The following is a 12,670-nucleotide window of genomic DNA, read 5'->3' as shown; positions in this document are numbered from 1 at the left end:
CGGCCCCCACATCCCAGCCCTCCTCCCCCAACACACTGGCCTCAGGCACAGACGCAGGAGACGGCAGCAGGACAGGATGCCCAGACTATATTTGTCCCAGATATAAATTACGGTCACCTTCAGGTGATAAGTTACACGTGAGGGAGGGGGTGCAGAGCGCGCACAGCCCCTCCGGGCGCACACACTCGCTTACTCACAGAGGACACGTCCACCTGAACCACAATTTACAAGACAGTTCCTATCGACCAACGGGGCCCGCAAAGCAAAAGCTAATGCCGCCCCCGGGGACGCAAACCTGGGGGACACACACCAGCTACTAGAGGCACGTGGCGAGGACGGGCCGCCACCCACGGCTGTTCCGATGCACGTGTCTGGGCAGTTTTGGCACAAGCTTGGCAGGTACAAGGCTGGGCAGGGCCGTGTCCGAGGTTGAGGCCGAATGTCAGGGCAAGGCCACCACCCAGGGTGCGAGAGCCCAGCGGCAAGACAGCGCCAAAGGCAAAGAGACCAGACAATCAGGAGAGGGGCTTGTGGACCCTTCTCTGGGGCTTTGGGGGCTCCCAGGCAGCTGGGGTCGGGCTCTTCAGGGGGCCCAGTCGGGACTCTGGGCCGGCTAAACTCGGGGGCTCTGTGGTAGGGGCTCTGCGAGTGGCCCGCCAGACAGCCACGTCTGCATCCTGCGTCGCCAAGTCTCCACGTGGAGAAGCACGGAGACCATACGAGTCCCGTCTGCCCAGCAGCGGACACGGCACCCGTGTGCTGACTCGGCGAGTGGGAGGCCGAGTGCCGCGATGATCGTGTGCCGCGTCGACCTTGCTGATGAAAGCCGCTCCCGCTGCACGCTCTCCTCACTTCCTCTGGGCTCCCAGCCAGGCTCCTGCTACCTCCTGGGCACCACCTGGCCTCCTCGGGGCCCTCCCGTCCCAGCCCTGTCGCTCCGGGGCCACCAGCCAGGTTCCGGCTGGGCCGGCCAGACACCACCCGGGCCTGGAGAGGCATGTCCCCCAGGACAGCCCTCAGCGGAGAGGGGAGGCCAAAGAGCTCGTGGCCAGGGTGTCCCGTGTCTGTGCCGGGCAACCCCAGGGCCCAGGGAGCCAGCTGCCCTGTAGGAGCAGCCCGAGGGGCAGCACGAGGGGCCCGGGGAGGAGTGCGTGCCCTCCAGGACAGTGGCCTGGGCCCCGGAGAGCCCCGTGCCCACCCGTCACTGGTACGAAGGCCAGAGGGGAAGTGCCCACTGCCCACCCAGCAGTTTGTGTGGCACGGGGACGGTCAGGGCTGTGGGCGAGTACATCCACCAGCGAGCGCTGCTCCAGGACCCGCCTCTACTTGGAGTCCCCCTCGGGCAGGCGCCCCATCTGCTCGCACATCCTTGGGGGTCCCCGCCTTCCTGGGCTTCTGCTTGGCCTTCCTGAGCATGTGGACCTGTCCCGAGACAGGCAAGGTCTGAGGGCTGTGCAATACTGCAGGCCACCTGGTGCCGGGTCCTAGGACGGCTGCTGCCATCTCAGCCCATCTTACAGAAGGGGAAAGAGCGGGGCGTGCTGTGACCGCGGCTTGTGGGGAAGGGGCTCCCTAAGGGCTGGCTGGCCTCATCCAGCCCCATGACCTCCCCGAGTCAGGGAAGAACCAGCCGCAGCAGGACTGCCGGGCACCAAGGCCATGCCAGCCGCTCTGCGCAGCCGAGGCCTGCCGGCAGCAAGCCCCCTGCCCACCCCACGCCGGGCGTACCTTCGGGCCCGCGGCCGAGATGATCATGTGCCCGGGAGCCTGGACCCAGGGCTCGCCGTCCACCTGCACAGGTGTGGCCTTGAGGAGGGTGACACGGAAGTAGGACCCCTGGGCAATGCGGATGCCGGAGCGCAGCCCACCCTGGACCTGACCCTGGTTGGGGAGAGGGGGAGCCAAGCTCAGCGGGCCGCGGTGCCACAGCCCAGCCCCCCAGTCCCCCGCCCCCGCGCTCACCATGTGCACGACGCCCGTCACCCCCACCACCTCCAGCAGCCCGTCATCCATGCGCGGCTTCTCGAATCTCGAGTCACTGTCGGAGCCCCACAGGTCGGCCCCCGAGCCCCAGCTGCACCAAGAGGGAGGGGCACACAGGTCAGAGGGAGGCCGGGCGGGAGGCTGGAGGGGAGCCGGGGCCCCGGGAGCCCCGCATGCGGGCACCTGGGGATGTTGATGAAGATGAGCCCCTCGATGCTGGGCAGCTCCACCTCCTGCTGTTCGGCCTGCAGCCGGAGCGCCCTGTGCAGGCCGCGGGGATGGCTGAGCTTCTGCAGCCCGGCCCGCACGTACACGCCCTTGTTGTGGAACCTGGCGGGGGACCTACAGTCACGGGGCGCCCCAGCCCCCGGCCACTGCTGGTGAACCCCCAGGAAGTACAGGGTCGCCAGGGCCAGCCCCGCGCCCACCCCTGCCCCATGGCACCTGCTCGTGAACTTGCCGGGCTCTTCCTCTCGCGCCTGGTGGAAGTCCAGGCTTAGCTCCGCGTCGATGCCAATCCCGCAGTAGTTACTCATGTGCACGATCTGAGAACAAGACGCGTTCTCCCTTGGCCCCGGTCGGCCCCCACCAGATGCTCCCCGCCGCCCCCGCAGTGGGCCTGGCCTCCTGTCACAGAGCTGCTCTGCCCAGTGACTGCCCCACACTCAGGTTCTGAGCCGGCCATCCTCAGGCCCGGCACCCGTGTCCACGAGGGGACAGCGCTGGCGCCAACGCCAAGGCATGGCTGGGACGAGGACGAACACCCGGACGGACGTGGTAGAGAGACACCCGCCGGGTGCCACACCCCCTCCCGGGCACACCGGTACCTTGGGGGGCTCTGCGTCTGACACGCTGTTCTCCCCACCGCCGGCCTCATGAGCGTCCAGCAGGATGGTCCAGCGGTCCACGAGCACAGCGTCCGCCTCGTCCACTGACACCAGCACGGAGAACGGGTCCTCTCCACTGTAGCCCGCCCCCCAGCGGAGGACCCGGCCAAGGTCATTCCCTGGACACCGGCAAGACACACGCTGACTCTCCACGGCCACCCCACGCCCCGCCAAGCCCGGGGCCCCATCCCCCAGCGTGCCAGCTGGCCCCACCTGTGCCCAGGGGCAGGATGGCCACGGCCGGCTCTGGGCAAGCCAGACGGTGCCGCATCTCCTCCAGGGCGGCGAGCACCCAGCCCACGGTGCCGTCCCCGCCACACACCAGCACCCGGAAGCAGGGCACCTGGGAGAACACGTGGAACCTGGCGGCAGGGAGACAGGACGTGTCCTGGCACTGGCCACGGCCGCGAACAAGCAGGGACAGGAGGTCACCCCCGGGGCAGAAGGGGCCACAGCTCATCCCCACCCAGGGTGCCCTCGAGGGTTCCAACCCACCGAACCCCAACCTGTTCCTGCTGGCCGGGGTGCGGGCACGGGCAGGCACCCCTTCTGGCAGGCTCACCCGGGCAGCGGCCCCCCGTTGGTCAGCTCAAAGACCTGGTGGGGGTTGAGCAGCTTCCGGAAACTGCAGAGCAGGTCGCGGCCCTTGAGGCCTCCGCTTCTGGGGTTCACAAACACCAGCAGGGGGCGGCAGTCTGGGGGCAGCTTCAGGTGCTGACAGATGGGGCTGCGTTAGGGTGGGCTGGCCGGCCCCCGGAGACAGAGCCGGGCCTCCCCCAGCACGCGGCCTGGCAGTGGCAGCCCCTGACCCTCAGCCCACCTGCCTGAGCCAGTCTGGGGCCGGCCCCTCCAGAGAACGGCCACACGGCCACCCCACCTCCCCACTGCCTGCTCGGGCTGCATCCCGCAGCAGGAGGGGCGCCCACGGACCCCTGGCCAGTGGGGCAGGAAGCCAGTGGCCAGCCTGGAGCTCTGAGCACATCGGCCACGCCGCAGCTGCCACGCCACGTGTCCTCAGGCCACGCCCGCCGCCAGACCCACGTGGCCCACGAGCCTAGGCTGGAAGCCCACGCAGGACCCCGCCTGCCCCTCTCAGAGCCCCCCGCTGCCCGGCCCCCGCCCACCCGCACGGCAGTCAGGAGGAGCAGCCCCACGCCTCCCCTGGGCCCGGGACAAAGCCGCCCCCAGACACAACGGCAGAAACAGCGCCCACGAGAGTGGGCAGGGAGCAAGGGTCCCCACGCGGGGAGGGCGGGGGCTGGGGTCCCCGCGATGGGGGGTGCTGGGTGACAGGAGACAAACAGGCGCAGACACAGCGGGCAGCGGCCGCACACGGGCTCGGCCGTGGCTCAAGGCCGAGGACACACTGGGGTGACGTGTGAGCCACCGGGCCGAGCTGCCTGCGGTCACCACTTACCTGCTCACCCCAGGGCAGGCAGCTGCCGGGAGAGAGAAAGTGCGTGTCGGCATCACCCACCCGTCTCTGCCCGTGGAGCCGGCGGAGGGGGACCCTGACCTGCAGTGGCCGCCTCCTTGTCTGGACGGTAGCACAGGGCAGCAGAAACCCGAAGACGTGGCCCACCCAGGCACAGACCCTGAACTCATTCTGCTCTAATTCTGCTGGGCCTGAACTGGGGTCAAGTCACCTCGGGGGCTCCTGGGGGGCCAGCAGGGCCAAGGAGCAGAAGCTGCTACTAGGGCACACAGCGCAGGGCGGGGCCTGGGGCACTGCTGGGGCTTCGGGACAGCCTCCACGGTCAGGGAGCATCACCTACTGGCCGGAGGAGGCCCAGGGTGCGAGCAGGGCTCCGGAGGCCTCCAGGGCGGGAAAAGCGGGGCCAGGGCCCACGACCCTGCGAGGGCCGCACACACAGTCACAAACACAGGCCAGCCCTTAAGAGGCGGCCGCTGCAGGGCCAGTCAGCCAGCGTGCAGGCCTCTCACCATCGGACCTCGGGCCCCTCCCTCGGTGTGAATCAGCCGTGCACACAGACTCGGACTTTGCTCCAGCTGACCAAGTATTAGACAATCTGGCCGTGGAAGCTATGGCCCCAGGCCCCGCCCCGGCGCCACTCACCAGCACGTCCGGGAGCACCAGGGCGGTCAGCGGCCGGCCGTGCACAGCCGTGTCCCTGACCAGCATGTACAGCCGCTCGGCCTCCGCAAAGCAGGCCACGTCCAGCACCACGGCACCTGTGGCAGGTGGGCCGTGAGCTCGGTTACCTGTCCTGCCCCCACCCACACGGTGTCTGGGCTGGGGCCTCGCCTCCTCCCGCGGCCGAATGGCCCCCGTTGTGGCCACGGCCCACCTCAGGCCAGCCCGTCCCAAGGCGTCCCCGCAGTGCGTGACTCCCTCCCCCGGGGGGAGCCCCCAAGGACAGCCGGGCTCGGAGACAGGAGATGCCGGCTGAACAGAGCAAGGCCACCTGGAGGCAGGGTGGAGCAGACACGCACCCCCCAGGACCCGCGAGAGGCACGGAGCACGTTGGTAACTGCTATGGACCCACAGAGGGGAGTCGGGCCTCACGGTACTGTTCTCCCACTGGGGAGATCTGACGTTTCCCGCCATAAAAGACGGAACCCATGAGCACAAGAGGTTGTGGAGAAAGCATTCTCTGCACCTCAGTCACGTTTTAGCAAAAGCATCACAGCCGTGAACCAGGAAACGAAACACCACCGTTTCCCCGGCCCACGGGTCCTAAACAAGGCGGAGCAAGAGGGCACAGCTGCCCCACCTACTCCAGGGAGTGACCTTGGACCCAACCTGACCACAGCCCGTGGGCGGCTCACCTTGTGTGGAGTAGACGTGGCTCACGGACACGAGGCCAGCTGCAAAGACGGGGGGTCGGGGCGGCAGGCTGCGGTCGGACGCCAGGGACCTGCCCCCCAGGACCCCGACCCAGGGCCGCCACCCCAGGCAGCCCCACCCGGCCTCCCAGGCCAGGAATGAGTTCACACCACCCAACAGCGCAGCTCTCCCAGGAAGTGCCCCCCCCACTCCAGAGGAGGTGATGGGGGCTGGGCCCCAGAGGTGAGGACAGAGACCCTCTGGGCCAGGAACCAGCTCGGCAAAGGCTCAGCCAGGGCTTGGGGGGCGCGGGGGAGCAGTGGGACGCAGCCCGGGCACCACGCAGCCCAGCCCGCACACCCGCCCTCAGGACGCCCGCCCTGCCCCCCACCCGGCCAAGCGCCCGGACCAGCCCAGGCAGTCGCACCTTTGCTGGCCACAGCCTCGTCCAGCAGACTGCTATACTCCTGGGGGGACCGGCCGGGGGGCAGACCACCCACGAACAGAGAGACACGTGGGGCCACCACTCTGCTCTCAGCCACGTAGAACCGCGTCTGGCTCATCTGCCGCAGGGACGTCTGCGGGGAGGGGGACCGCTGAGCAGAGCACCAGGGGACGGGCCTCCCCACCCCCCGCCCCCGTCCACAAAGGGGGCCGAAGGGAAGACGACCCGGGCTAAACGCCACCGAGATGGGAAAGGAGAGGAGAGGAAGGACACACGGGGAACTTGCAAAGGGGAGGCACTGCTGGCCGGGACGCTTAGCTGCCCGCCAGCATGGGCTTGTGTCCTACGGGCAGACAGACTCCCTCTCTACGATGTAGAAGCCATATCCAAAGGCCAGCCGTTCCCCAGGGGCCAGTGTCCACACCCACTCACCTGCCGGATCTCACGAAGCCGGTCAAGCAAGGGCTCCTCGTCCGCCAGCACCGTGCGCTGGACTGCAGAGTTGAGAGACACCACTATTAGCCCCAGGCCCTGCGGCCACCTCCAAAAGCACCTGCCCTGGGACCCCGGGCGCCTAGGGGTAGGACTGGTCAGGGTTTTGACTACAGGCTGCCCGCTCACCTTGCCTGCTGCCCATGAGTACCTCCACCAGCTGGAAGCTCTTCCGCCCCTCAACCTGTTGGGGTGGAGTTCAGGGCATCAGGCCTGGACCAGCCCTAACGCCCCCCCCACCCCACCCCACCCCACCCCCGCCTCCCGAAGACCCACATGGGGCCACCGCGCCAGGCAGGGCGGGCCCAGCACACATACCTGGCGCCCCAGCAGCGGGAGGACCTCCAGCACCGCAGTCCGGGCTGTGCTCTGCGGCGTCACACGGATGGACACGTAGGCCACACCCACCCTGCAGGGGACAAGCTCAGGAGCTGGGGTCGCACAGCCCCCACCCCTCCCTCCCGCCGCGGACCCTACCGGGGACCTGGGTCTCACTTGAGCCAGGCAGGGTAGATCTTCAGGACCTCCTGGGTGCGGGGCAGAGCGCAAATGATCCAGGCCTCGGGAATGCGAACGGCGCTGGGAACGTCTCGGGCCCCTGGGCCTCTACTGCCTTCCTCCTGGGTGGTCCCACCACTCCAGACCTTTCCCGAGGCCCCGGTGTCGCCAGCCAGAGCGGGTGCGGGGAGCGCCTGCAGCTGGAAGCCCTGAGGGTCCTCCGTGATGTAGTAGGCCCGCAGCGCCGCCTCCTTAGAGGGGGGGTGGGGGTGGGCGTGAGCGGAGCCAGGCCACCGTGGGTCCCCGCAGCCCCCCAGGGACGGGCCTGCGAGGCGGCTGCGGGGTCCCTCTTACCAGCACCTCCTGACTCTTGGCCAGGCGGGAGACGGTGATGGCACGAAAGTAGTTTCGCTGCACTGCGTCGTTGCCGTCAAAGATCTTCAGAGTCTGCTTGCCTGGGCCACAGGGAAGTGGGTGCAAATTCGTGGAACAAGGCACGGGATGGGGGAACGGGGCATGGGATGGGGGGCTGGCCACAGCTAAGGGGCACTTACTGGACTCTAGTGCCATCACCTCTCTACCTGGGCCGGCGGGGGTGCTTCCGTCCACGCTGTCATCTCCCTCCCCTGTGGGACGGTCACAGCTGGCCTCAGTCAAGGCCCGGCCCCCACCCCAGACGCCCGCTCCCCGCCGCCCTGCTCACCCGGCTCTGGGGCCGTGCTCTCGGAGATCCGAAAGCAGTGCATCTTGCTGAAGTTGCGGGACAGCAGGCGCACGCACGCCGGCGGCAGGACCATGGTGCGCAGGCGCCCGAAAGTGCACTCGGGGGCGAGAGCCGCGGAGCAGACCGAGTGGGCCTGGGGGAGAGGGCACGGGCTCGAGCCTGGGGTCCTGGTACAGGAGAGGACCTGGGTCCAGGCCGGCCCTCAGTGATTCCCCGGGGGCCCACACTTAGCTCCCACGCGCCGGTGGCGCCACCCCCAACCAGAGAGCCCTGAGCCTCCCCTGCACAACCGAACCCCACCCCAAAAGCCGGAAAACATCCCGATCCAAACGAGCTGTCCCCAGGACCCAGGACCCCCGCCCCCCCATCCTGCTTTGCCACTGGACGATGCAGCACGCCCCACAGGTCTTGGCCCCGACCTCCCTCCCGCCCCGCCCCCAGGACCCCCGCCCCCGCCCCCGCCCCCGCCTCACGCGGACCCGCGCCTCTCCCGCCCCGCCCCCAGAGCCTCCGCCCCGCCCCACCTGGACGCCGCACCACTCGCAGCGCACGCCGGCCAGCACGTCGGACGAGCCGCAAGTCTTTCGGCAGACCTCGCAGCGCGCGCCCGAGGGCAGATTTCCCTCGCGCCAGTGGTGGAGGTGCGTGTCCTGCGGAGAGGGCTGTCAGCAGGCTCGGCGCAGCCTCTCCCACCTCCCCGGCCCTCTGGCCCCCGGCCCAGCGCACTCACGTGGTCCCGGTGCCCGTCCTGGTGGCACTGGCGGCAGTCGCTGCAGGCGAAGGGCACACAGTCGGGGTGAACGTGCAGCTCACACACTGGGGGGCGGGCAGGGTTAGGGGTCTCTCGCCGCTGCCCACCGACCCTGCCAGACCCCTTCTCGCCGGCCTCTCTGCTCCCGTCTGGGGCCGCCCCTCCCCTGACCGCACATTCTTTAACCTTTTGGGGTACGACGTGCGAGACAGGAGCAGTCCCCCCTCCCTCGGCGTGATGGGGACCAGCTTCTCCGCTTCTCTCCCCTCCGGGCCCACCTCAACACGCAGCCTGCGCCCCTGCGGTCCCCTGCACCCGCCTCCCCGCCTCCCCGCCTCCCCGCGCGGGCAGCTCCAGAATCCCCGAACCCCACCCTAGAGCTACCGCCTGACCGCAGGGAGGGCTGGGCCACCCTGGGCAGCAGAGGCCAGGTCCCTGGTGAGGAGGGAGTTAGACCCCAGAGGAGCCAGGCAGGCTCCTGGCGGTACCTTCGCAGCGAACCCCGGGTGCCTCCAGGCCCTTTCGGCACACGGCGCAGAACCTGCGCTTGTAGAGCCCCCGGGGGCCGAAGCAGTGGGCCACCGGGACCTGGAAGGAGCAGAGCTCGGCCTCAGCCTGGGCCCTAAGGCCTGGCAACCGGGTCCCCAAGCCCCACTTCCTCTCTGTCCCAGGGAGCTCCCATCAGCAGCCCTGGCCACCTGCCTGACCGCTATACACCCCTCAGTCCTCCCGAGCACGATTAACAGGATGCTGTGTGTGCCTCAGCCCCTCGGTGCTCCCAAGGGGTCCTGCTGGGGACTGCCCTGCATGCTGACCTCCCCATTCCCTGCGCAGGACCAACTCAGGGCCGCCTGGGCCGTGATCTCAGACAGCCCCCTCTGCAGCTCAGGCCCCAGCTGGTCCTGCCCAGGCCCGATCCAGCTGCACAGGTGCTGACCACTCCCCCAGGCCTATTCCCCTCCGTGATACATTTCGGGCCACCCGGATAAAGTACAGGTGGAGGAGGCCCACCAACAGGCAGGAGGGGCAGTGCTGGGTATCAGGGACCCTGGAGAAGACAGGGTCAGAACCGTCGGGAAGTGAGGCCCAGCTGCTGCCCTGGGAGGGGCTCACAGGCAGGGATGCAGTCTGCAGCTCAGGGACCCAGACCAGCACAAGGGAACACTCCCACCCCAGCCCCCCAGTGCTTGGGCCACTGCCCACCCCATCCGACATGCCGGCCTGACTCCCCACCACAAAAGCTGGCCTCCCTGACCCTCCGCACCCTCCCCCCGAAGGTGCAGTAGCCCAAGCTCCATACGTACGCGGACCAGGCTGGGTGCCACGCTCGTACACGGGGTCTTCACGTGCTTCAGGCACTTCTCGTGTGACATGAAGTTGCAGACTATGGGAATGAGAGCCCCGTGAGTTGGCCCCTGTCCTGCCCAGGAATCAAAAGACCCCAGGTCTTGGCACGCGGGAGGGAGGCCGCAGCCAGTGGGACCGCCAAGGGCCGTGGTAGGGTGCCAGCATTCTGTGATGGGGCAGATGGCCTATCACAGTGGGCCCACCCTCCCAAAACTTCCTAACCTTAACCCTAGTCATAGGGGTAGGGAGAGGGCATGGAGACAACCTGACCCTCTGTCCCACCCCAGAGAGCCCAGAGCGGGGAGCAGGGCCCTGGTGGCTCTGACCGTCCTGGATGACGGTGTGTTCTGGTGTCCCAAGAGTCCCCCGTCCAGTGCCCTATACACACACGCACACACAGGCCCAGTTCTTTCAAGTCTCTGCTGGTGGGGGGGGCGCAGGCGGGCACTTGGCCAGCTCCTGCACCTCTACCTACCCCCTACACCAGCTTCACCAGGGACACCCTTCCCTCACTCCCCACAACTGCATACACCCCTAATTACCCCTCCCACGTACGATGTGCCTGCCCAGACCACAGCCAGTCTGTGATAGACCAGGATCCCCCCAGCCCCCCGAGGCAGGCAGGGTGGCTGGCCCAGTGAGGGCTGCACCTGCCCCTGCCCAGGGAGTAGACAGCCCAGAGGCTCCAACAGTGGTGAGCTATGCTCACAAGGCCCACAGGGGCAGCAAGGGGGCACCCTACCCATCCTGGGGAGGCATGGGTCCGGGTGAGGCACCCAGCCCAGCTCGGCTGCGGGCAGGCGGCACCCAGCTTCCTCCTCTGGCCCATGCAGATGGTCCCTGCTCCCCCCACATGCTGGGTGCTCCCTGGCAGGGGAAGGGGCTCTTCCTCCCATGCCCTTGTCAGGCCCCTCTGCTTGCCGAGGTCACCAGCTCATTCTCCAGAGTTGGGGAGAATGTCCGCACAGGTGCCCAGTGAAGGCCTCCACATCACCCCCATTTCCCTTCCATGAGCTTCTTCGCCCCTCAGACCTAGTGCGCACCTTCAAGAGGCCATACCCACGAGGGGGACCTGCCACTTCCCCTGGCAGAAGGCATCCTGTGTGAGGCGCCCGGTCTCCTCTGTAGGATCCAGCCTAAGTGCTCCCTCTGTCCCCAGAGCCAAAGGCCTGTCTCCCTGAGCAGGGCAGAGGCTCCCCGCCCCGTCCCCTGCGGAAATGAGCAGGACTAGAAGAGCCGACCCTGGAAGCACACGTGTCAGCTGCCCAGGAGCCAGAGGAGGGAGGGCCTCCTCACCCAGCCAGGCCGGCTTGGCAGCGGGGTGTGAGCCCTGTTGGGGCATGTCACACTCGGGGTGGCGGGCCTGGCCCAGCTCTCTGGGAGTCTGAGCCTGGGCAGCGCCAGCACGCAGACCCTGTGGGCAGCAGTGTGCACCCAGGAGAGAATGGACCAGCACCAGCCCAGGGGAGCCAGTGGCCGAGGCCAGCCCTGCCTGGCCACACTGCTGCCCCTTGCACCTGCTCAGGGTTGGCTGGCCTCATCCCCAGTCACTGCACCTGCCCTGCGCAGCCGCGACGTTCTTTCCCCACTGGATCCCAAGCCAGGTGAGGGCGTCTAGGGAGCAGATCTTTCCACCGTCCTGGGGGAGGGGCCGCGGCCACTGGACGCCCCCAGACCCCCGCAGGAGCTGGTCCACATCACCTCCACGGGGAGGTCTGGGCCTGGCACACCCCTGCCCCGAGGGGCAAGGGGCTCTATCCTGGGGAGGCCATTGCTGGAAGTGCAGAGGTCAGGGGTGAGGTGCCCGTTCTGGCCCAGGTACTGGGGTCTGCGATGGGGTCGCGGGCGCTCACCGTCACACAGGATGCCGGCCAGCCCCCAGATGAAATCGGAGCAGAGGTGGCAGAAGGTGGGCTTGGTGAGCGTCACCTTCCTGAAGCTGTGACTCGGCGCGGCGGGGCCCAGGGGCCTAGCGCCCGCCCGCTCCGGCCCCGACCCTGGCCCGGACCCCGGCCCCGACCCTGGCCCGGACCCCGGCCCCGACCGCGAGCGGCTTCCGGCGCCCAGCTCCGGGCTGGAGGTCGGGCTGCCCTGGCGCGGGGAGCCGCCGCCAAGCCAGGCGCGGGCCCCGGGCTCGGCCGCCGCCGCCATCCCCGGCCAGGGCAGCCCGAGCCCCAGTGGAGGACGACTGCGGGATCAGCGCTGCGGGCAAGAGGGGCAGCCGTCCCCAGCTGTGCCCCGCGGTCCGCGCCGTGCTTCCGACTGCGCCTACCGTCACTGCGCAGGCGCGCACCCGCGGGGCGGGGTCTGGGGCGGGGTCCCGGCCCTTGGGCGGGGCCGGGGTGGGGCCTGCGGGGTGGGGGCGGGGCACGAGCGGGGCGGGCCTGCGGAGCAGTGGGTGGGCCGAGGTCCGAGGTCCGAGCTCCGCGGCCTCCCGGGCAGGTGGATGGGTCCGGTGGCCCGACGAGGTCCGGTGGCCAGACAAGGCAGGCACACGACCTGCAGACACCGACGCGAAGTGTTTGCACCTGCGGCGCCCGGGCACGCGCCTGCGCAGACGGACGCCTCCTTCGCGGCACCGGGATCCCGTTCGCGGCCCGCGGTTGCTCAGGGCGACCCGGCAAACGTGCGGCACTGCCCCAGGTCCCCAGAGTGGGGTCTGGAGGCCAGGCCCTGCCCTCGGGAGCCCCCGTCTGGAGTCAGAGGGGCGGGGAAGGGTTTGGGGTCTCGGGGTGGGGGGGGTCCCAGGGTGAGG

At 69.0% G+C, this 12,670-nt stretch overlaps 1 protein-coding gene across 3 annotated transcripts; it reads right to left on the bottom strand.

Moving 5' to 3' along the window:
- Window positions 1–72: 72 nt before the first annotated feature.
- Window positions 73–12,176, bottom strand: DGKQ (diacylglycerol kinase theta). Of its 3 annotated transcripts, none has more exons than XM_036852308.1 (23): window positions 11,769–12,176; window positions 9,873–9,952; window positions 9,057–9,156; window positions 8,548–8,633; window positions 8,342–8,467; window positions 7,797–7,950; window positions 7,648–7,719; window positions 7,448–7,548; window positions 7,091–7,344; window positions 6,914–7,004; window positions 6,725–6,779; window positions 6,536–6,597; window positions 6,086–6,236; window positions 5,661–5,699; window positions 4,948–5,063; window positions 3,433–3,584; window positions 3,084–3,232; window positions 2,811–2,989; window positions 2,428–2,528; window positions 2,167–2,313; window positions 1,963–2,074; window positions 1,729–1,881; window positions 73–1,422 (listed from the first exon to the last, which is right to left on the bottom strand). In XM_036852308.1, the coding sequence occupies exons 1-23, from the start codon at window positions 12,064–12,066 to the stop codon at window positions 1,270–1,272; spliced, it is 2,931 nt and encodes a 976-aa protein (XP_036708203.1). In that variant the 5' UTR covers window positions 12,067–12,176; the 3' UTR covers window positions 73–1,269. The 3 variants fall into 3 exon arrangements, with proteins under 3 accessions (XP_036708203.1, XP_036708205.1, XP_036708206.1); XM_036852311.1 differs by having other exon boundaries at window positions 1,373–1,513; XM_036852310.1 differs by lacking the exon at window positions 7,648–7,719.
- Between the last annotated feature and the right edge of the window lie 494 nt (window positions 12,177–12,670).

The sequence above is a fragment of the Balaenoptera musculus genome, chromosome 5 (assembly GCF_009873245.2).
Source record: "Balaenoptera musculus isolate JJ_BM4_2016_0621 chromosome 5, mBalMus1.pri.v3, whole genome shotgun sequence".
NCBI classification, from domain to species: Eukaryota; Metazoa; Chordata; class Mammalia; order Artiodactyla; family Balaenopteridae; genus Balaenoptera; species Balaenoptera musculus.
The sequence above is the reverse complement of the archived record's forward strand: the minus strand, read 5'-3'. Positions and strand labels throughout refer to the sequence as shown.

Excerpts from the sequence above, each read along its gene's own strand:
- DGKQ (XM_036852308.1), bottom strand. The coding sequence starts at position 12,066 with ATGGCGGCGGCGGCCGAGCCCGGGGCCCGCGCCTGGCTTGGCGGCGGC. Across the intron at positions 5,700-6,085 it reads CGAGGCTGTGGCCAGCAAAG|CTGGCCTCGTGTCCGTGAGC; the intron begins GTGCGACTGCCT and ends CCGTCTTTGCAG. Across the intron at positions 2,990-3,083 it reads CATCCTGCCCCTGGGCACAG|GGAATGACCTTGGCCGGGTC; the intron begins GTGGGGCCAGCT and ends GCCGGTGTCCAG.